The following is a 22,801-nucleotide window of genomic DNA, read 5'->3' on the forward strand; positions in this document are numbered from 1 at the left end:
CCCACCATCTCCCACTACAGATGTGATTAATATTTGTGCTTTGATGTCCTGGAAAGAGCTCCCAACAAAAGCGAAAAATTCACTAGATCTTACATCCATCAGACAAGGATCTAAAGAGCCACATCAAAATTCTGTAGCTCAGTTGCTACAGGCAGTTAACAGAGTAATAAGTGATTCAGGGGCCATCCCCGCCTGTGGGCTGCCCTGTGTGTCCTGCATGGTGCCATGCATCAGGACTGAGATCCAGTGTGGAGAGCCCCTTGTCCTGGGAAATAGGGATGGTTGGTGGCAGGTAGGCACACAGGCAATCAATTGGATGCTGCAGGGGCCACAGGGGCCACAAGGTTCCCCGGGAGGATGGTCATGCCACAGAAGGGGTGTGTTCCTTTAGTGCCAGCCCGAGCGACTCGGCTGCCCTGGGTTTGGCAGCAGTAAGTTTCCAACAGGCTTCTATGAACTTTGGGGAGTTGAAAATAGGGATTCCGGGCATGGGCACAAAATGCTCTTGGAGAGTTGAAAAACACTCTGCCCTGCATAAACATGAGTGCTAGGATGATGCTTTTCTTTCCTGTGTCCTTTTGAAAACCTGGGGTCAGAGGAAATTTTTCCATCCCTCTGCCCACAGAAGGACCCAAATACTGCCCATGGGAGGGCTTCCTTGGACACTTTTCACCGTGTTTTCCCGTTAGGCCTAAAGGCCCAATTGGTTGAAATAGCAAAGGTGGTAGTAGCAGCCTTAAGGGAAACAGGGCCCACAGGGAAGGATCACCCTAGAAAGGGTCAGGATGGTAGGCTTAGGTTCCAATTAGGGATAGAAAAATGACAGGGCCAGGGCTCCTTCCAACTGAGCCCTTGGTAGCCAAGAATAACAAGACAGTAGAGGACAAACTAGTTAGTTTCTTGGTAGATACTGGTACAGCAGACTCAGTCATGACCGAACCAATGGGCCCCTTACCTGCCCCTGGACTTCAAAGAGGACTATAGACCTTGAGAAAAATACTGTGACTCATTTGTTTCTGGTCATGCTGGAGTGCCCATACCCCCTATTCAGACGTGATATTCTCCAGTGATTGTTCAATTGCTGGCCACTGCCACTCCAAGCCATTGGCCATCAATCCTGCCAGCCTGCCTCCAGATGATGACTCAGAGAAACCTCTATAGGACAGCCTGGAGGTAATCGACATAGTGCAGACAGCCCACCCAGACCTCAAGGATATCCCACTGTCATTATCAGATGAGGTATTGTTCACAGATGGGAGCAGCTATGTCCAGGAAGAAATCAGGTATGCTGGGGTAGCAGTAGTAAATCTGTACCATGTCATCTTGTCACAGTCCTTGAATAGGGGAACTTCAGCCCAATAAATTGAACTCATAGCCATAATCCAGGCTCTCTGATGGGGCATGGGAAATCTTCTGCAGATCAGAATGCTTGGGAGGCAACCCTAAAGCCAGTGGGGTCTCTCCAGATACACTAGGTCAGAAAATGACCTACCCAATCAGAAACAAGCCATTAAAAAAAAACAATCAATGGATGGTGGACACTGCCTGATGGGAGGTTGTTAGTCCCAGAGGCTCTAGGTCAGACTTTAGTCAGCCAGCTGCACCAGACTACCCACTTAGGTTACACCAAGCTTAATGAACTCCTGAGAAGTAGGTAATATCCAATAAGGTAACAGGAAAAGGGAGAAGGTAGAGGGAAGCAGGAATGTGTAGGTCTGAGTAGGAAGGAGGAGAAGGAAACCTGGGGGATGTGCAGAATGCAGGTGGACTGAGTAAGCTTTCAGGTTAATGTCAGGAGAAGGACTAGGAAAGTCACAGAGGGTCGATGCAAGTTAAAGAAGGATTGTGTAGAGGGAAGAAATAAAAGGAGAAAATAAAAAGATAAGAAAGGATTTTTTTTTAAAAAAAGGGACATACATATTACAGGGAAACAGGACATTGGAGGAATACTCAAGAAGGAAAGAAAATAGGACACTGAGAGAGTGCAGAGCTTGTCCCTGGTAGTGGGATAACAGTCTGGGATGTAATAAAGGGAATAACAGGTTTAGGCTACATCTGACCCTTAAATGAGACAATGGCTCTGCCTTTATAGCAAAGATCTCTAAAGGGTTAGATATAAATTGGAAGCTCAATTGTGCTTATCGCCCACAGAGTTCCGGGCAGGTAGAGCCCATGAACAGGATGTGAAAGTAAACCTTAAGCAAATTTACTTTAGAAACTGGTCAAAACTGGACCACCCTGCTCCCCTTGCCCTCGTACAGTTTTGCAGGCCCTTCAGTCCAACCAGAAAGCTGTCCATAAATGCATCTATGACGCCCTACCTGTGCCCACCTTGGACCCTGTGCACCATTTCCAGCCCGGGGACTCCATGTGAGTAAAGAAGTTCATCACCCAGGGACTAACTCCAGCCTGGAAGGGACTATACACTGTCATCCTGCCTGCACCAATGGCTATCAAGGTCAATGGCATCCCGATCTGGTAGCACCATTCCTGTCTAAGGGGAAAAAGCAAAATGGACGGTTCAGGCCTCTCCAGATAAGACTCTTGCATTTATTGGGACTTTGTTTTTTTTGGTTATGATTGTTCAGGTGAATCCTTATAGACGTGGGCCCCAGTGGAACCGGGAACTTAGAAATGGTTCTACAGAATAGGAGAGGATAGACCTCTTATTTCTTAAGCAAGGATTATGTGTTGCACTGGGAGAAAAATGCTGTTTTTATGCAAGTGATTCAAGGATTATTCAAGAAAGTTAGGAAAAATATCAAGGAACAAGAAAGAAAAAGGTGACAATCTGAAAATTGGTTTACAACTCTATTATCCGCCATTGCCAGCCCTCTCACTATATTATGTTTAATCCTAGCCTTTGGGCCATATCTAATAAATGTCCTCATAAAAACTAAGTTGAGTCAACAATTTGACTTATCAGGAAAACCAGTGGGGAATGACCTAGGCCCTGAGGCTAAGGCGACTAGATTCCATTTTTATCATCAATGAACTTTCCTTGATATTTTTTCAATAATAGATTAATTACCCCTAGAAGTAAAGAAATTTTGCCTAAGATTATAGTTGTCCCACGTTTTGGGAGGCATTTGCAGTTTTCAGCATTGGTATTTGCAGGTACTTGTGAGCCCGATGAATAATGCTAATTTTGACTTCTGTAATCCCCATCACACCCACAATTGTACTGGTCCCTGACGGGGTGGTGGCAAAAGGGGGTTGGGGCTTCTGTTTTTAAAATCAGACTAGCAAAAAGAATTGCTGCTGAGGATCTGGGGAAGCTGTACCTCCCCAGCCCGCTAGTGTAATAAAGTGCTCCTTTACAATTCAGCTATGCATCTCTGGTTATCTTGCAGACACATTATAACACTCTTACATCAATACCACTTTGTTTCAATTATAGCTTTAAAATATTCTTTAACATTTGATAGTTCTAGCTTGCTCTCTCTAGTCTTTTTTTAGCTACTATGATTCAGTTAATATAATGTCTAAACTTGTTTCCTCATGTCAATTCTTAGGTGTGTGTTATGTATGGTTATCTTATCTTCCAAACCTCAAATCAGGACACATGATTAACACATTAAAATGTGGTCACCATAATGTTGTCACCTTATCCAGGCACAGGGTTATGCACATGGTACATAAATGAGGTCAAAAGATTTGATAGGTTTGTGATTTCTATAGTAATTAGTTTTTCTATATACAATGCCTAAGATTCCTTTCCTTTTCTTGCACATTAATAAATAATAATCAAAATTCAAGATTATTTGTTCTCTGTTCTGTTTGTACTGTTCAAGGAGCTCTTACATAGCTCCTAGACCAGCTGTCACCCACATATTCAATACAGCCCAATTAGTTACTAAGAATCACAATGCACTGCATCCAAGTGTAACTAAAGTCAAAGCTGCAGGAAGTAGCAGCAATACTCATGAGCATTAGAATGCAAAAACCCCAACCACTCTTTAAGTATCAGTTACAATATGGAGTAATCAGGTAGCAGGTACTTGAAGCAACTGCTTGAAAGTTTTTATTATTATTATTATTATTATTGAGAAGATTCTAAGAAATTACATTTAAAAAATCAGAATCATATTTTTCCAAAAGGTTCAATCAACACTTTCTGATTTAATTAAAATGCACACACACATGCACAAACAAGTATTCAAATGATAATCATTAGTCATAGTTAACTAAATAAATCTGGAAACTACTAAATAAAGGACATTTACTGTATTCTTAGGGATAATATTTAAACAGTATAAAAATGAAATTATTGTCCAAAATTTTAATCATGGGCATTTCAGATGTTATTTAATTCATCTTCCCTTCTCAAGATAGAATCATCTGTAATACTTTCAACAATAAAGATAAGTAAAAAAAATAAAATCCATATAATCTTAATCCTACTAAAGGAAAAACATATGATAAATAAAATTCTCAAAGAGCCTCTCTCTCCCCCATACTCCCTAAAGAAACAATTATAAAAATACACTGAACCCATATTGGATCTTTAATATTCACACAGACACACAATTTTAAAGAAATATTCAGAGGTCAATACACATTCAGCAAAATAATCTATACATTTTGTGTCTATGTATACCACAGATATTGAGAATTAATTATCAATTAATCCATTAATATATTTTTTATTTATTTATTTATTTATTTTTTATTTTATTTTTATGAATTATTTATTTATTTTTTTCTTACAGATATTTTAACTTTTTACCCTATTGGCACACCCCACCCCACCCCACCTTCGCCCCGTCCCCGGCTTAGTTGTCCATGTCCATTGGTCATGCATACATGCATATAACTTCTGTGGTTTATCTCTTCCCACCCCCCACCCCCCACCCCCTCTTCTGAGGGATGTCAGTCTGTGCCCTACTTCCATGTTTCTGGGTCTACTGTATTCCTCAGACTGTTATGTTCATTATATTCCGTATATAAGTGAGATCATGTGGTATTTGTCTTTTTCTGCTTGGCTTCTTTCACTTAGGATAATACTTTCCAGGTCCCTCCATGTCGTCTCAAAGGATAAGAGATCTTTCTTTCTTACCGCTGCATAGTACTCCATTGTGTATATGTGCCAAAGCTTTTTTATCCATTCGTCTACTGGTGGACACTTGGGCTGTTTTCAGATCTTAGCTATTGTAAATAGTGCTGCTATGAACATGGGGGTACATATATTCTTCCTGATTGGTGTTTCAGGCTTCTTAGGGTATATTCCCAGCAGTGGGATCACTGGGTTAAATGGAAGTTCAATTTTTAATTTTTTGAGGTAGCACCATATTGTTTTCCATAGCAGCTGCACCAGTCTGCATTCCCACCAGCAGTGTATTAGAGTCCCCTTTTCTCCACACCCTTGCCAACACTTGTTGTTTGATGATTTGTTGATGGCGGCCATTCTGACAGATGTGAGGTGATACCTCATTGTTATTTTAATTTGCATCTCTCTGATGATTAGTGATGTTGAGCATTTCTTCATATGTCTCTTGGCCATTTGTATGTCCTGTTTGGAGAGGTGTCTATTCAGCTCCTCTGCCCATTTTTTAATTGGGTTCTTTGTCGTCATTTTGTTGAGTTGTAGGAGCACTCTATATATTTTGGAAATTAACCCCTTATCTGATACATCATTGGCAATGATGTTCTCCCATACAGTGGGTTGCCTTTCCATGTTGATGATTGTTTCTTTTGCTGTGCAGAAGCTTTTTAGTTTAATGTAGTCCCATGTGTTCATATTCTCCTTTATTTCTGTTGCCTTAGGTGATGTATCAGTGAAAATTCTGCTCGGTATGATGTCCAAAATTTTGTTGCCTACATTTTCTTCTAGAATTTTTATGGATTCACGGGTAACATTTAAGTCTTTTATCCATTTTGAGTTTATTGTTGTGTATGGTGTAAGTTGATGGTCTAGTTTCATTTTTTTGCATGTAGCTGTCCAATTTTCCCAACACCATTTATTAAAGAGGCTGTCTTTACTCGACTGTATGCTCTTGCCACCTTTGTCAAATATTAATTGAGTGTATTACCTTGGGTCCATTTCTGGGTTTTCAGTTCTGTTCCACTGGTCTATAAGCCTGTTCTTGTGCCAGTACCAGGCTGTTTTGGTTACAGTCGCTTTGTACTATAACCTGATATCTGGTATTGTGATCCCTCCAACTTTGTTCTTCTTTTTCAAGATTGCTATGGCTATTGGGGGACTTTTTTGGATCCATATGAACTTTTGAAGTATTTGTTCTAGTTCTATGAAATATGTCGTTGATATTTTGATGGGGATTGCATTGAATCTATAGATTGCTTTGGGTAGTATGGACATTTTAATGATGTTAATTCTTCCAATCCATGAACAGGGTATGTGCTTCTACTTCTTTATATCTTCCTCTATTTCTTTTTTCAATGACCTGTAGTTTTCTGCAAATAGGTCCTTTACTTCTTTGGTTAAGTTTATTCCTAGGTATCGTAATTTTTTTGGAGCGATGGTAAATGGGATTGTTTTTGCAGTTTCTTATTCTGTGAGTTCATCATTGATGTACAAGAATGCCGTCGATTTTTGACGTTAATTTTGTATCCTGCTACTTTGCCAAATTCATTTATTAAGTCTAATAGATTTTTGATGGAGTCTTTAGGGTTTTCTATGTACAATATCATGTGATCTGCAAATAATGACAGTTTCACTTCCTCCTTTCCAATTTGGATCCCTTTTATTTTTTCTTCATGTCTGATTGCTGTGGCTAAGACTTCTAGTACAATGTTAAATAAGAGTGGCAAAAGTGGACATCCCTGTCTTGTTCCTGTTCTTAATGGAAATGTTTTTGTTTCTGTCCATTGAGTATGATGTTGGCTGTAGGTCTTTCATATATGGCCTTTATTATGTTGAGATATGATCCCTCTATTCCTACATTGCTGAGCGTTTTTATCAGAAATGGATGCTGGATTTTGTCGAATGCTTTTTCAGCATCTATTGAGATGATCATGTGGTTTTTATTCTTCATTTTGTTTATGTGGTGTATCACGTTTATTGATTTGCGAATATTGTACCAGCCTTGCATCCCTGGAATGAATCCCACTTGGTCATGGTGAATAATTTTTTTGATGTATTTCTGGATCCGATTTGCTAGTATTTTGTTCAGGATTTTGGCGTCTATGTTCATCAGGGATATTGGCCTGTAGTTTTCTTTCTTCGTAGTGTCTTTTTCTGGTTTTGGAATTAGAATTATGCTGGCCTCATAGAATGTGGTTGGAAGTCTTCCTTCTTCTTGAATTTTTTGAAATAGTTTGAGGAGAATGGGTGTTAGTTCTTTTTTGAATGTTCGGTAAAACTCCCCTGTGAAAACATCTGGGCCTGGGCTTTTGTTTGCTGGGAGAGTCTTGATTACCTCCTCAATTTCCTTAGTTGTTATTGGTCTGTTCAAGTTTTCTATCTCTTCCAGGAATAGTTTTGGGAGACTGTGTGTTTCTAGAAATTTGTCCATTTCGCTTAGATTGTCGAATTTGTTGCCATATAGTTGTTCATAGTAGTTGTTAACGATCTTTTGTATTTCCGTGGTGTTGGTTGTTACTTCTCCTCTTTCATTTCTGATTTTGTGTTTTTGGGTTCTCTCTCTTTGTTTCTTGGTGAGTCTAGCTAAGGGTCCATCTATCTTGTTTATCTTTTCGAAAAACCAGCTCTTTGTTTCATTGATCCTTTGAATTGTTTTTTTGGTCTCTATGTCATTTATTTCTGCTCTGATCTTTACTATTTCCTTCCTTCTACTTGCTCTGGCGTTTTCTTTATGTTTGCTTTCTAATTCTTTAAGCTGTGAGGTTAGACAGTCAATTAGAAATTTTTCTTGTTTTTTGAGGTAGGCCTGTACTGCTATGAACTTCCCTCTCAGAACTGCTTTCGCTGCATCCCATAGATTTTGTGTTGTTGTGTGTTCATTTTCATTGGTTTCCAGGAAGTTTTTAATTTCTTCCTTGATATCCTCGGTGACCCATTCATTGTTTAATAAGATGCTATTTAGCCTCCATGTGTTGAAATGTCTTTGCATGTTCTTGTTACAATTGATTTCTAGTTTCATGCCATTGTGATCTGAGAAGATGCTTGATATGATTTCAATCTTCTTGAACTTGTAGAGATTTAGTTTGTGTCCTATCATGTGGTCTATCTTTGTGAATGTTCCATGTGCACTTGAGAAGAATGTGTATTCTGTAGTTTTGGGGTGTAATTCTCTGTAGATATCTATTAAATCCATTTGGTCTAGTGCTTCATTTAGAGTCTCTGTTTCCTTGCTAATTTTTTTCCTAGAGGATCTATCCAGTGCTGTCAACGGGGTGTTGAAGTCCCCTGCTATGATTGTATTGTTGTCGATTTCTCCTTGGAAGACCTCCAGAAGATTTTTAATATATTTTGGTGCTCCTATATTGGGTGCATATATGTTTATCAAGGTGATATCTTCCTGTTGGATAGATCCTTTCAATATTATGTAGTGGCCGTCTTTGTCTCTAGTTATGGTCTTCATTTTGAAATCTATTTTATCAGATATGAGAATTGCTACCCCAGCTTTTTTTTGCTTTCCATTTGCTTGGAAAATTTTTTTCCATCCCTTCACTTTCAACCTATGTGATTCTTTTGTTGAGAGGTGGGTCTCTTGTAAACAACATATAGATGAGTCATGCTTTCTTATCCAATCAGCTACTCTGTGTCTTTTTATGGGAGCATTCAATCCATTTACGTTTAAGGTGATTATTGATATGTACTTATTTATTGCCATTTTTGTTTAGTGTGGTTCTATTTTTCTTCCCATTTCTACTGCTAATTACAGCAGTCCTTTTAACATTTCTTGCAGTGCTGGTTTGGTGCTAATGTATTCCCTTAGCTTTTTTTTTGTCTGGGAAGCTCTTTATTTGATCTTCTATTTTGAATGATAGCCTTGCTGGGTAGAGTAGTCTTGGATTCAGATTCTTGTTTTTCATGACTTTGATTACTTCATGCCATTCTCTTCTGGCCTGTAGTGTTTCTTGGGAGAAGTCAGCTGAGAGCCTTATGGGGTTCCCTTTGTAGGTAACCTGTTGCTTATCTCTTGCTGCTTTTAGGATTTTCTCTTTGTCTTTAATTTGTGGCATTTTAATTACTATGTGTCTTGGTGTGGGCCTGTTTGGGTTCTTCTTACTTGGGACTCTCTGTGCTTCTTGAACTTGAATGCCTTCTTCCTTCACCAAATTAGGGAAGTTTTCTCTCACTATTTTTTTGAATATATTCTCTATCCCTTGCTCCTTTTCTTCTTCTTCAGGGACTCCTATGATGCGAATATTATTACGTTTCCAGTTGTCCCATAGTTCTCTTAAGCTGTCTTCCTGTTTTTTAATAGTTTTATCGTTTTGTTTTTCTGATTGGTTGATTTTTTCTACCCTGTCTTCTAATTCACTGATCCGGTCCTCAGCTTCCCCTACTCTGCTTTTTAAACCTTCCAATGTGTTTTTCATTTCGGATATGTCATTTTTTATCTCTTCTTGTTGGTTTTTAATTTCCAATTGGCTTATTTTCAGTGTCTCCATTTCCTTACCCATGCTGTTCAGCTTCCTCAAGATCATGGCTCTGAATTCTAGCTCTGTTAACCTGCCTAATTGCTCCACATTGATCTCATCTTCGGTGGAGGTGTCTTGCTCTTTCATTTGGCTTTTGTTTCTGTGTTTCACCATTTTAGCTATCACTGTGGGCTTTGGAGCCTGTCAAGTTCTCCCTGTGGGTGTTGGTGTTCTGCTGTTTGTGGCTCCCTCTCCTGTGTTTAGATGAGCGAGGGAGGACCCGCGTTGAACACCACTGTCAAGTCTTACTTTCCTGGTTAAAGTTGCCAGCCCAGGAAACGTACTGTTATCCTCTAGCTTTTTGCCTGGAGGCTAGCAGTCTAGGTTAATTGATGAGTTTTGGGTTGTCAGTTGATTGAAAAACTCCCTCTGGTGCTCAGCCAAGGGGCTTTCAGGAGGGTGGGGCAGTTGCTGGTTGTTAGTGAGCCTCAATTAGCACTTCAATGGCCCACAGGGTGGGGTTGGATCTCCGAGGGAGGGGCTGCTGCCTCTCCCCAGAGCCCTGGGAAGGAGCAATGTGGCCACCGTCCTGAGTGGCTGCACTCAGCCAAAGCTCTGAGTGCCCTCCAAACCCCGAGTGTCCCGACACAGTTCCAGTCCAGTCCGCCCTCCCTCCGCCGGAGCCCAAGGTGAGTGGCTGTGGCTGTTTCAGCCTCTGTCCCGGCTCTGCGCTGCGGGGCCGCCTGGGAGTGTAACCCGTGGGCGCCGCTTATAGCTAAGGCCGCTGCCGAGCTGCCGACCGTGCGCTCCCAGCCCCGTCTCGCGCCTTCGCAAGCCTACCGGGATGGAGTCAGTGTCCCTCGTTGTATGGTCCTCACAAGCTGCTTTTCTGTTGCTTTTTCCTGTCGATTTGTCTGTGTTATAGTTGTAATTCCAGTTTGGTTTTGGGAGACGGTCTGTGTAGCTCCGTTCACTCCGCCGCCATTTTTTGCTCTCCCAGCCTCCGTGTTTTTAAATGTTTTTGCCTGTTCTTGTTGCAATTGATTTCTAGTTTCATGCCATTGTGATCTGAGAAGATGCTTGATATGATTTCAATCTTCTTGAACTTGTAGAGATTTAGTTTGTGTCCTATCATGTGGTCTATCTTTGAGAATGTCCTATGTGCACTTGAGAAGAATGTGTATTCTGTAGTTTTGGTGTGTAATTCTCTGTAGATATCTATCAAATCCAATTGGTCTAGTGCTTCATTTAGAGTCTCTGTTTCCTTGCTAATTTTTGCCTAGAGGATCTATCCAGTGCTGTCAACGGGGTGTTGAAGTCCCCTGCTATGATTGTATTGTTGTCGATTTCTCCTTGGAAGTCCTCCAGAAGATTTTTAATATATTTTGGTGCTCCTATATTGGGTGCATATATGTTTATCAAGGTTATATCTTCCTGTTGGATAGATCCTTTCAATATTATGTAGTGGCCTTCTTTGTCTCTATTTATGGTCTTCATTTTGAAATCTATTTTATCAGATATGAGAATTGCTACCTCAGCTTTTTTTTGCTTTCCATTTGCTTGGAAAATTTTTTTCCATCCCTTCACTTTCAACCTATGTGAGTCTTTTGTTGAGAGGTGGTTCTCTTGTAAACAACATATAGATGAGTCATGCTTTCTTATCCGATCAGCTACTCTGTGTCTTTTTATGGGAGCATTCAATCCATTTACGTTTAAGGTGATTATTGATATGTACTTATTCATTGCCATTTTTGTTTAGTGTGGTTCTATTTTTCTTCCCATTTCTACTGCTAAATACAGCAGTCCTTTTAATATTTCTTGCAGTGCTGGTTTGGTGCTAATGTATTCCCTTAGCTTTTTTTTTTCTGGGAAGCTCTTTATTTGATCTTCTATTTTGAATGATAGCCTTGCTGGGTAGAGTAGTCTTGGATTCACATTCTTGTTTTTCATGACTTTGATTACTTCATGCCATTCTCTTTTGGCCTGCAGTGTTTCTTGTGAGAAGTCAGCTGAGAGCCTTATGGGGTTCCCTTTGTAGGTAACCTGTTGCTTATCTCTTGCTGCTTTTAGGATTCTCTCTTTGTCTTTAATTTGTGGCATTTTAATTACTATGTGTCTTGGTGTGGGCCTGTTTGGGTTCTTCTTACTTGGGACTCTCTGTGCTTCTTGAACTTGAATGCCTTCTTCCTTCACCAAATTAGGGAAGTTTTCTGTCACTATTTTTTTGAATATATTCTCTATCCCTTGCTCATTTTCTTCTTCTTCGGGCACTCCTATAATGCGAATAGTATTACGTTTCCAGTTGTCCCATAGTTCTCTTAAGCTGTCTTCCTGTTTTTTAATAATTTTTTCCTTTTGTTTTTCTGATTGGTTGATTTTTTCTACCCTGTCTTCTTATTCACAGATCCGGTCCTCAGCTTCCTCTACTCTGCTTTTTAAACCTTCCAATGTGTTTTTCATTTCTGATATATCATTTTTTTATGTCTTCTTGTTGGTTTTTAATTTCCAATTGGCTTATTTTCAGTGTCTCTATGTCCTTACTCATGCTGTTCAGCTTCCTCTAGATCATGGCTCTGAATTCTAGCTCTGTTAACATGCCTAATTGTTCCACATTGATCTCATCTTCGGTGGAGGTCTCTTGCTCTTTCATTTGGCTTCTGTTTCTGTGTTTCACAATTTTGGCTATCACTGTGGGCTTTGGAGCCTGTCAAGTTTTCCCTGTGGGTGTTGGTGTTCTGCTGTTTGTGGCTCCCTCTCCTGTGTTTAGATGAGCGAGGGAGGACCCACGTTGAACACTACTGTCAAGTCTTACTTTCCTGGTTAAAGTTGCCAGCCCAGGAAACTTACTGTTATCCTCTAGCTTTTTGCCTGGAGGCTAGCAGTCTAGGTTACTTGATGAGTTTTGGTTTGTCAGTTGATTGAAAAGGTCCCTCAGGTGCTTAGCACAAGGGGATTTCAGGAGGGTGGGGCAGAGGCTGGTCCTTAGTGAGCCTCAATTAGCACTTCAATGGCCCACAGGGTGGTGTTGGATCTCCGAGGGAGGGGCTGCTACCTCTCCTCAGAACCCTGGGAAGGAGCAATGTGGCCACCGTCCTGAGTGGCTCCACTCAGCCAAAGCTCTGAGTGCCCTCCAGATCCCGAGTGTCCCCACACAGTTCCAGTCCAGTCTGCCCTCCCTCTGCCGGAGCCCTAGGTGAGTGCCTGTGGCTGATTCAGCCTCTGTCCCGGCTGTGCGCTGTGGAGCCACCTGGGAGTGTAACCCGAGGGCGCTGCTCCCAGCTAAGGCCGCTGCTGAGCTGCCGACCATGGGCTCCCTGCCCCCGTCTCGCGACTTCGCAAGCCTACCCGGATGGAGTCAGTGTCCCTCGTTATATGGTCCTCCAGGCTGCTTTTCTGTTGCTTTTTCCCATTTATTTTTCTGTGTTATAGTTGTAATTCCAGTTTGGTTCTGGGAGACGGTCTGTGTAGCTTCCGTTCACTCTGCTGCCATTTTTTCCCCACCCCTATCCATTAATATTTAATTGATGCATTCAATAAACATTTTGGCTACCTTGAGGTGAACTTTAGGCCATAAAAATACTCGATAATTAAATGTTTAATTTTTTTTTTTTGAGCTGTACTTTATTGAGGCAGGAAACTTATTTTGGCTCAACCCTAATTAAGTCAGAAATTATATTCACATAAAGTGTTACAGTACTTTTTTGAGCATAAATCTTTTTAATCAATATATCAACTGAAAAATAGCAAACCACCTGGGCTTACAACCTGGCTCTATTATTTTCCTGTTATATATTTTGAGCAACTTATTTAACTTCTTTGTGCTTCAGTTTCTAAATTTGTAAGGTAGCCTTAATAGTAGTTCTACCTCATGGGGATTAAATGAAATTATTCACGAAAGGACTTAGCACAGTGCTTTGTACAGACTAAACCCCAAATACAAGCAAGCTAAATTATTAGTGATTATATTGAGGATATAATTATGTACTCTGGGTCATGTTTACCATTCAACAAGAAAATCATATAGGAAGATGGCGACGGGCAGAACTGGAGCATGGGTGAGAGTGTGAAAGAGAGTGTGAATGAATGTGAGTATGGAAGACCAATCTTGAGCAGTGCAGAGATATGGGGCAGAAGGTTCCTGTACTGTAGATGGAAAGCAGAAGGCTACATGGTAAGCAGTAAGCCAGCAAACTTTCTCTGGCGTGGCCAGGAGGCCCCGCCATTTTGGAGGATTCTGGGTCTTCCCTGGGAGGAGGAAACGAGGAGCAGCTGGGGCTCAGTGACCTGAGTCCACCAGAGCACTCTGCACCATCTAACCAGTGAACTCATCTGTGTTGTCATGGTCAGCACACAGTAGGTGCCTGCAGCAGTAGCCCAAACCAGCCAGGAGCCAAAGCCCCACCCCCAACAGCAGCAGCAGTTCGCCCAGGCCTGCAAAGGCACTGTGGCTCTCAGGCTCCAGGCTCCAGGCTCCAGGCAGGAGCAGCATGCAGCCAGCCCAGGACCCAGGCTCCAAGCCTGCAGCAGTACAGCAGCTGCCCAGGCTCAGGGCAGCTTTCCCAGGCTCACAGGGGCACTAGCACCAGCTTGGGAGCCCAGCACCTCCCCCCACAGCAACAGTAACTGGGCAGGAGTAGAGTCCCACCCCCAACAGTCATTAGCAGCTCAGTTTGGCAGCTGAAATCATCCCCAGCAGCATCAGCAAAGACTGATTAAGAGCAGTACCCCAGATCAAGCAGCAGGACTAGGGCAGCTGAGACCTGCCTCTGACACCTGCAGAAGTGGAGTTGGAGTTGAGCCCCTCCCCCCGGCAACAGCAGAATCTCAGGTGCAGAGCATCCTCAGCCCCCAACAGCAGTAATGATTGGGACATGAGAGCACCCCCTGGCAGCAGCAGCAGCAGTACCAGCAGCAGTGGCAGTGCAAACCAGAAGCTGACACTTGCCCTCAGCAGCGACTGCGGGAGCTGAGACCCACCAGGCAGCAGGGTCCCCCAACAGTACACCAGCAACACCCAAGAATGCCAGAAGTGTGCCAGAGGGACCCACAAGTCCCAAAAGTGCACTAGTTGAACCCACAAACCCCAGCACCGTACCAACAAAACCCTCGAACCTCAGCAGAACACCAGCTGGAACCACATGCCCTAGCAGCATATCAGAGGGACCCACAAACCCCAGCGGTGTGCCAGTGGAACCCACGCACTCCAACAGTGTATAGTGGAACCACACACACCCCAGGAACATACCAGCAGATCCTACACACCCCAGCAGGGCACCAGACAAACTCATACTCCCCTCCCCCCCGTGTAGCAGCAGCACATATCAGTAGCTAAGACCCATCCCCAGCAGCATCAGCAAAAGCCGATCAAGAGCAGTGCCCCAGCCGAAGCAGCAGCAAGTCTTGGGGAGTCGAGACCTGCACAACAGACCAATTCCAGCCGCCAGGTGTCAACCTTCTACAACCCACAGCAGACAAAAAAAGCCATACACCAAAACAGGCTGAAAGGCATAGCAGCTTTAATTAATGCACACTGACATGCCTACATATTCCAACATTCTTTACTGGGCTTAGAACTACCAGATTGCTAAAATGGTGAGACAAAAAAACAACACAAGATTCCAAAATGGCGGTGGAGTGAATGGAAGCCACACAGACCACCCCCGGGACCAAACTGAAATTACAAGTAAAATACAGACAAATCGTCAGGAAAAAGAAACAGAAAAGCAGCTTATGAGGACCATATAACCAGGGACACTGAGTTGATCCTGGTAGAATTGTGGAGCCACGAGAGGGGGCCTGGGAGCCCATGGACAGCAGTGGTCTTAGCTGTGAACAGTGTCCTTGGGGTTAAACTCCCAAGCGACTCCACAGAGCAGAGAGACAGACAGAAAGCTAAAATAGCCACACCACTCACCTTAGGCTCTGGCAGAGGGAGGGAGAACTAAACTGGAACTTTGTTGGGACACTCAGGATATGGAGGGTGCTTAGAGCTTTTCCTGAGTTGTGGCCATGCAGGACTGTGGCCATCTCACTCCTTCCCACAGCTCTGGGCAGAGGCAGTGGCTGCTCCCACAGAGATTCAACTCTACCCGGGGGGCCATTGAAATTCAAATTGAAGCTTCTATACTACCACCATCTGCCCCACCCTCAGGAAATCCTTTTATACTGAACACCTGAGGGAGTTTTTCATTCAACTGAGAACCCAAGGCTCTTCAAGTAGCCATGACTAATAGCCTCCAGGCAAAAAGCTAGAGGATAACTGAGCCTTTCCTGGGCTTGCAACTCTACCCAGAAGAGTAAGACTTGATAGTAGTGTTGAACGTGGGTTCCTCCCACACTCATCTAAACACAGTAGAGAGAGCCACCAACAGAACACCAACACCCACAGGAAAATTTGGCAGGCTCCAAAACCCATTGAGATAGCCCAAATGGTGAAACAAAGAAACAAATCCCAAACGAAAGAACAACAGAACTCTACTGAAGATGAGATAAATGAGGGGCAGATCAGCAAGTTAACAGAGCTAGAATTCAGAGCCATAATCTTGAGGAAGCTCAACAGCATGAGTAAGGACATCAACACCATGAGTAAAGATATAGAAACACTGAAAATCAACCAATTGGAAATTAAAAACCCATCAAGAAGAAATGAAGAACGACATAGCAGAAATAAAAAACACTGAAGAGACAAAAGAGCAAAGTGGAGGAAGTTGAGGGATCAGTGAATTAGAAGACAGAGTGAAAAAAATCAACCAATCAGAAAACCAAAAGAAAAAAAAACAATTAAAAAACAGGAAGACAGCTTAAGAGAACTGTGGGATAACTGAAAACATAATAATATTCACATCATAGAAGTCCCCGAAGAAGAAGAAAGTGAGCACAGGTTAGAGAATATATTTGAGGACATAGTAATAAAAAAAACTTCCCTAATCTGGTGACGGGAGAAGGCATTTAAGTTAAAGAACCACAGAGAGCCTCAAGTAAGAAGAACCAAACAAGCCCACACCAAGTTACATAGTCATTCAAATGCCAAAAACTAAAGACACCGAGAGAATCCTAAAGGCAGCAAGAGATAAGAGACAGGTTACCTACAAAGGAAATTCCATAAGGCTCTCAGCTGACTTCTCAACAGAAACACTACAGGTCAGAAGGGAATGGCATGAAGTAATTAAGGTCATGAAAAACAAGGATCTGAATCCAAGACTACTCTATCCAGCAATGCTATTATTCAAAATAGGCGCCCCCCAAAAAAAATTCCCAAACAAAATAAAATGCTAAGGGAATACATTAGCACCAAACCAGCACTACAAGAAATGTTAAAAGGACTGCTGTAATTAGCAAGAGAAATAGGAAGAAAACTATAACCACACTAAACAAAAATGGCAATAAATAAGTACATATCAATAATAACCTTAAATGTAAATGGATTGAATGCTCCGTCAAAAAGTTACAGAGTAGTTAACTGGATAGGAAAGCATGACTCACATATGTGGTGTTTATAAGAGATCCACCTCACAACAAAAGACTCACATAGCTTGAAAGTGAAGGGATGGAAAAAAAAATCTTCCAAGCAAATGGAAAGGACATAAAACCTGGGGTAGCAATACTCATATCTGATAAAACAGATTTTGAAATGAAGGCCATAACTAGAGACAAAGAAGGCCACTAAATAATATTTAAAGGATCTATCCAACAGGAAGATATAACCTTGATAAACATACATGCACCCAATATAGGAGCAAAAACATATATTAAAAATCTTTTGGAGGACTTCAAAAAAGAAATCAACAGCAATACAATCATAACAGGGGACTTCAATACACTGCTTATATCACTGGATAGATCTTCTAGACAAAAAATTAACAAGGAAACACAGACTCTAAATACAGCACTGGATCAAATGGATTTAATACATATCTACAGAGAATTACACCCCAAAACTACAGAATTCACATTCTTTTCAAGTGCACAGGGGACATTCTCACAGATAGACCACACATTAGGACACAAACTAAGGCTCTAAAGTTCAAGAAGATTGAAATCATATCAAGTATCTTCTCAGATCACAATGGCATGAAACTAGCAATCAATTGCAACAAGAACATGCATGACATTTGAATACATGGAGGCTAAACAGCATGTTATTAAACAATAAATGAGTTACCGAGGCGATCAAGGAAGAAATTAAAAACTTTCTGGAAACCAGTAAAAATGAACACACAACAACACAAAATCTATGGGACGCAGCGAAAGCAGATCTGAGAGGGAAGTTCATAGCGGTACAGGCCTACCTCAAGAATCAAGAAAAATCTCTAATAGACTCTCTACCCTCACAACTTAAAGAACTAGAAAGCAAACAGAAAGAAAACCCCAGAGCAAGTAGAAGGAAGGAAATAGTAATGATCAGAGAAGAAATAAATGACATAGAGTCCAAAAAAAAAAAAAAGACAAATCCAAGGAACAATGAAACAAAGACCTGGTTTTCAAAAAGATAAACAAGATTGATGGACCTTTAGCTAGACTCACCAGAAACAAAGAGAGAGAACCCAAATACAAAGAATCAGAAATGAAAGAGGAGAAGTAACAACTGACACCACAGAAATACAAAGGATCGTTAACAACTACTAGGACCAATTATATGGCAACAAATCTGACAATCTAAGCGAAATGGACAAGTTTATAGAAACACATAGTCTCCCAAAACTGAATCGGGAAGAGATAGAAAACCTGAACAGACCAATAACAACAAAAGAAACAGAAGATATAATCAAGACTCACCCAGGCCTGGATGGATTTATGGGGGAATTTTACCTAACATTCAAAGAGGAACTGAAACCCATTCTCCTGAAACTCTTTCGAAAAATTCAAGAAGAAGGAGGACTTCCAAACTCGTTTTATGAGGCCAGTATAATTCTAATTCCAAAACCAGAAAAAGACACTACGAAGAAAGGAAACTACAGGCCGATATCCCTGATGAACATAGATGTCAAAATCCTGAACAAAATATTAGGCAGCAATACATTAAAAAATGATTCACCACAAACATGTGGGATTCATCCCTGGGATGCAAAGCTGATACAATATTGCAAATCAATAAATGTGATACACCACATAAATAAAATGAAGAATAAAAACCACATGATCATATCAATAGATGCTCACAAAGCATTGACTAAATCCTGCATTCATTTCTGATAAAAACGCTCAGCAATCTGGGAATAGAGGGATCATATCTCAACATAATAAAGGCCATATATGAAAGACCTACAGCCAACATCATACTCAATGGGCAAAAAATAAAAGCATTTCCCTTAAGAAGAGGAACAAGACAGGGGTGCCCACTTTCAACACTCTTATTAAGCATAGTACTGCAATTCTTAGCCACAGCAATCAGACCTGAAGAAAAAATAAAAGGGATCCAAATTGGAAAGGAGGAAGTGAAAATGTCATTATTTGCAGCTGACATGATAGTATATGTAGAAAACCCTAAACAGACCATCAAAAATTTACTAGACTTAATAAATGAATTTGGCAAAGTAGCAGTATAGAAAATTAACATCAAGAAATTGATGGCATTCTTATACACCAATGATGAAGTCACAGAAAGAGAAACTAGAAAAACAATCCCATTTATGATCACGGCTAAATAAATAAATAAATAAATAAATAAATAAATAAAATACCTAGGAATAAGCTTAACCAAAGAAGTAAAGGACCTCTTCACAGAAAACTACATGTCATTGAAAAAATAAAGAGAGGAAGATACAAAATAGTGGAAGCATATACCTTGTTCATGGATTGAAAGAATTAACATCATTAAAATGTCCATATTACCCAATGCAATCTATAGATTCAAAGCAATACCCATTAAAATATCAATGACATATTTCACAGAACTAGAACAAATACTTTAAAAGTTCATGTGGAACCAAAAAGGCCCCAAATAGCCACAGCAATCTTAAGAAAGAAGGACAAAGTAGGTGGGATCACAATATAGGATATCAGGTAATACTACAAAACAGCCTGGTATTGGCACAAGAACAGGCATATAGACCAGTGGAACAGAACAGAGAACACAGAAATGGACCCAAGACATTATGCTCAATTAATATTTGACAAAGGTGGGAATAGCATACAATGGAGTAAAGACAGCCTCTTTAATAAATGGTGTTGGGAAAATTAAACAGCTACATGCATAAAAATGAAACTAGATCATCAACTTACACCATACACAACAATAAACTCAAAATGGATAAAAGACTTAAATGTGACTCATGAATTCATAAAAATCCTAGAAGAAAATGTAGGCAACAAAATTTCAGACATCATATACAGCAGAATTTTCACTGATACATCACCTAAGGCAATAGAAACAAAGGAGAAAATGAACGCATGGGACTACATCAAACTAAAAGCTTCTGCACAGCAAAAGAAACAACCAACAAAATGAAAAGGGAACCCACTGTATGGGAAAGCATCATTGCCAATGATACATCAGATAAGGGGTTAATTTTCAAAATATATATGGTACTCATACAACTCAACAAAAGGAAGACAACGAACCCAATTATAAAATGGGCAGAGGACCTAAAGAGACACCTCTCCAAACAGGACATACAAGTGGCCAAAAGACATATGAATAAATGCTCAACATCACTAATCATCACAGAGATGAAAATTAAAACAACAATGAAGTATCACTTCACACCTGTCAGAATGGCCTCTATCAACAAATCATCAAACAACAAGTACTGACGAGAATATGGAGAAAAGGGGACCCTATACACTGCTGCTGGGCATGCAGACTGCTATAGCCACTATGGAAAACACTATGGTGTTGCCTCAAAAAATTAAAAATTGAACTGCCGTTTGACCCAGTGATCCCATTTCTAGGAATATACCCTAAGAAGTCTGAAACACCAATCAGAAAAAAATATATGTACTCCTTTGTTCATAGCAGCACTATTTATAATAGCTAAGATCTGGAAACATCCCGTAAGTGTCCATCAGTAGACCAGTGGATAAAAAAGCTGTGGTACATATACAGAATGGAGTACTATGCAGCTGTAAGAAAGAAAGATCTCTTATCCTTTGAGACGACATGGAGGGTCCTGGAGAGTGTTATGCTAAGCGAAACAAGCCAAGCAGAGACAGACAAATATCACATGATCTCACTTATTTCTGGAATATAATGAACTAAGCAAACTAATGAATATAATAGACCCAGAGTCTTAGAAGTATGATACAGACTGATATTCCTCAGAATCAGGGGAGGTGGAGGGAAGACATAAACCACAGAACGTATATGCATGTGTATATAACCGATTAACACAGACAACAAAGCTGGGGATGGGGTGGGAGGGGATAGGTAGGAGGGAGTCAATGGGGGGGGGGGTAAGGAGAAACATCTGTAGCAAAAATAAATTAATAATAATAATAATAATAAAGAAACACTAGTCACAATAAATGAAAAAAGAAAAAGAAAGAAAATCATATAGACAGAAAGTGCTTAGTTGTATGGTACACGTGATAATCACCAAGGGAGGTTTGGGGCAGCAGATGTCAGTGGTTTCATGAGAGATATAGTTTGAGTTGGGACTTAAATTATGAACAGAAAATGATGGGTATAGAGGAGAGGGCTCACCAGGTGAAGAGGTATATAATGAAAGGAAGTAATGGAAGGAAAATATAAGTCTTGGAGGGTCATAAAAGTCAAGTAAATAATTGATTAGTGTAACATTTAATTGAAAATTTTACTTTGACTTCCCAAACAAAAACTTCAATTTAGATAGGTAGTAAATAATCTTGTCCGAAAATGGTCTGTTATCCTAAGTTTATAGTATGTGTATGTGTGTTGTTCTTTTAAGTAGTTCACATGAATTAACTTTTCCCAAATCCCAGAGCCAATAAGTACACAGCAAAGCTAGTATTTGAGCCCAGAAAGTTTAACTTCAAAGCCCTGTGCTCTTAACCATGAAGTTGCTTCCATATAAAATTCATAAGTTCTTAAAACTTTTAAAGGTAAACTGCTAGCCAAGACAAGAAAAGGAGGAAACTCACACTCAATTTGGTGCTTAAACTATGATTGCTACCTTTTTTATTTAAACCCCATGTTTGGATTCAAACAAGGTAGATGTCTAAACAGTATAGAAAACTGAAGAGTCCAATTGAATAATCGACTTCATTTTAAGCTAATATACTGAAATTAGAAAGGAAGCTCTGATAATTTTATGTTTTCTTGAGTAAGAAGTAATAAGAAAGTGAGAATTTGTTGTTTTAGGCTCATTCAGAGGTGATTTGAGCTGTTTTGAGGCCTGACTGCCCAATGTATTAGGTGATTTTGTTCGCTTTACTAAAATAGAAGTGGTTACCCTGAAGTCTTGGAGCCACATATGGCTTTTTAAAACATCATGTGCAGCTATTTAACCTAATATAAAAAATTCTACTGTGAATCATCTTGATGTTGTGTCCTTTGAAAGGTATAAACTATTACTAAAAGGTAGAGACACAGAGGGAGCTCTAAATAACTAAGAACAAAGAAAACAATTTCACGTTCCATATAGTGTAAGCTATATTAGCATCTGACATTTTATGACATGGGTACATTGATTTAATTTGGTATATAGTAAATGCCATAGGTAACAGACTCTGAAGTCATATATATAAACTGGAATCTTGGTTCTGTTACTTTCTAGCTGTGTGACCTTGGAAAAGCCATTTGCTATCCATATTCCTAGCATTAGTTTTTCCATCTGTAAATAGGGAAAATAGTACCTATACCTCATAGTGTTGGTATGGGAATTAAATGAGATATAAGGAATGCAAAGAGTTTGGAGTATTACCTGATCAAAGCAAATACTTAATAAATTGAGATTTGAAAAACAGTACGACCTTATATAACCCAATACTGTTTATACTAAGGATTCTTAATTTTCACACTTGGCCAGATTGGGCATCACTGTGCTACAGGTTGAGCTATTCCTCTCTTATATAAACATTTTATGAATGACTCACCTCCATCATTGTCCAAGTTATCTCCACAAAGCATTTCCATGACAACATTGCAGCCTGTCCCACTCCAACCCACCTGACACACACAGTGCCAACCATTTTGATCCAGGGTACATCGCCCATTTCCAAAGCAGAGCCCCGGGCAGCCATCTAAAAAGACAACAGAGAGTAACAATCACAGAAACATCAGAAGGGATTGGCCAACAATGATGTATCTCCCTATAGGGGAACATCTAATCATCTTGGCTTTATTCAGATGAGCTGCTGAATAAATGGAGAAGGA

The 22,801-nt window shown here is 40.4% G+C and overlaps 1 protein-coding gene across 3 annotated transcripts in view; it reads right to left on the reverse strand.

Moving 5' to 3' along the window:
* TENM1 (teneurin transmembrane protein 1) overlaps positions 1-22,801 on the reverse strand; it is an 883,219-nt gene that overhangs the window by 256,987 nt on the left and 603,431 nt on the right. For all 3 annotated transcript variants that reach the window (XM_036271240.1, XM_036271239.1, XM_036271238.1), the window contains exon 14: positions 22,522-22,668. In XM_036271240.1, coding sequence (XP_036127133.1) covers positions 22,522-22,668 — 147 coding nt within the window. The remainder of the gene's footprint in view (positions 1-22,521; positions 22,669-22,801) is intronic.

The sequence above is a fragment of the Molossus molossus genome, unplaced genomic scaffold, assembly GCF_014108415.1.
Source record: "Molossus molossus isolate mMolMol1 unplaced genomic scaffold, mMolMol1.p scaffold_m16_p_2, whole genome shotgun sequence".
Taxonomy (NCBI): domain Eukaryota; kingdom Metazoa; phylum Chordata; class Mammalia; order Chiroptera; family Molossidae; genus Molossus; species Molossus molossus.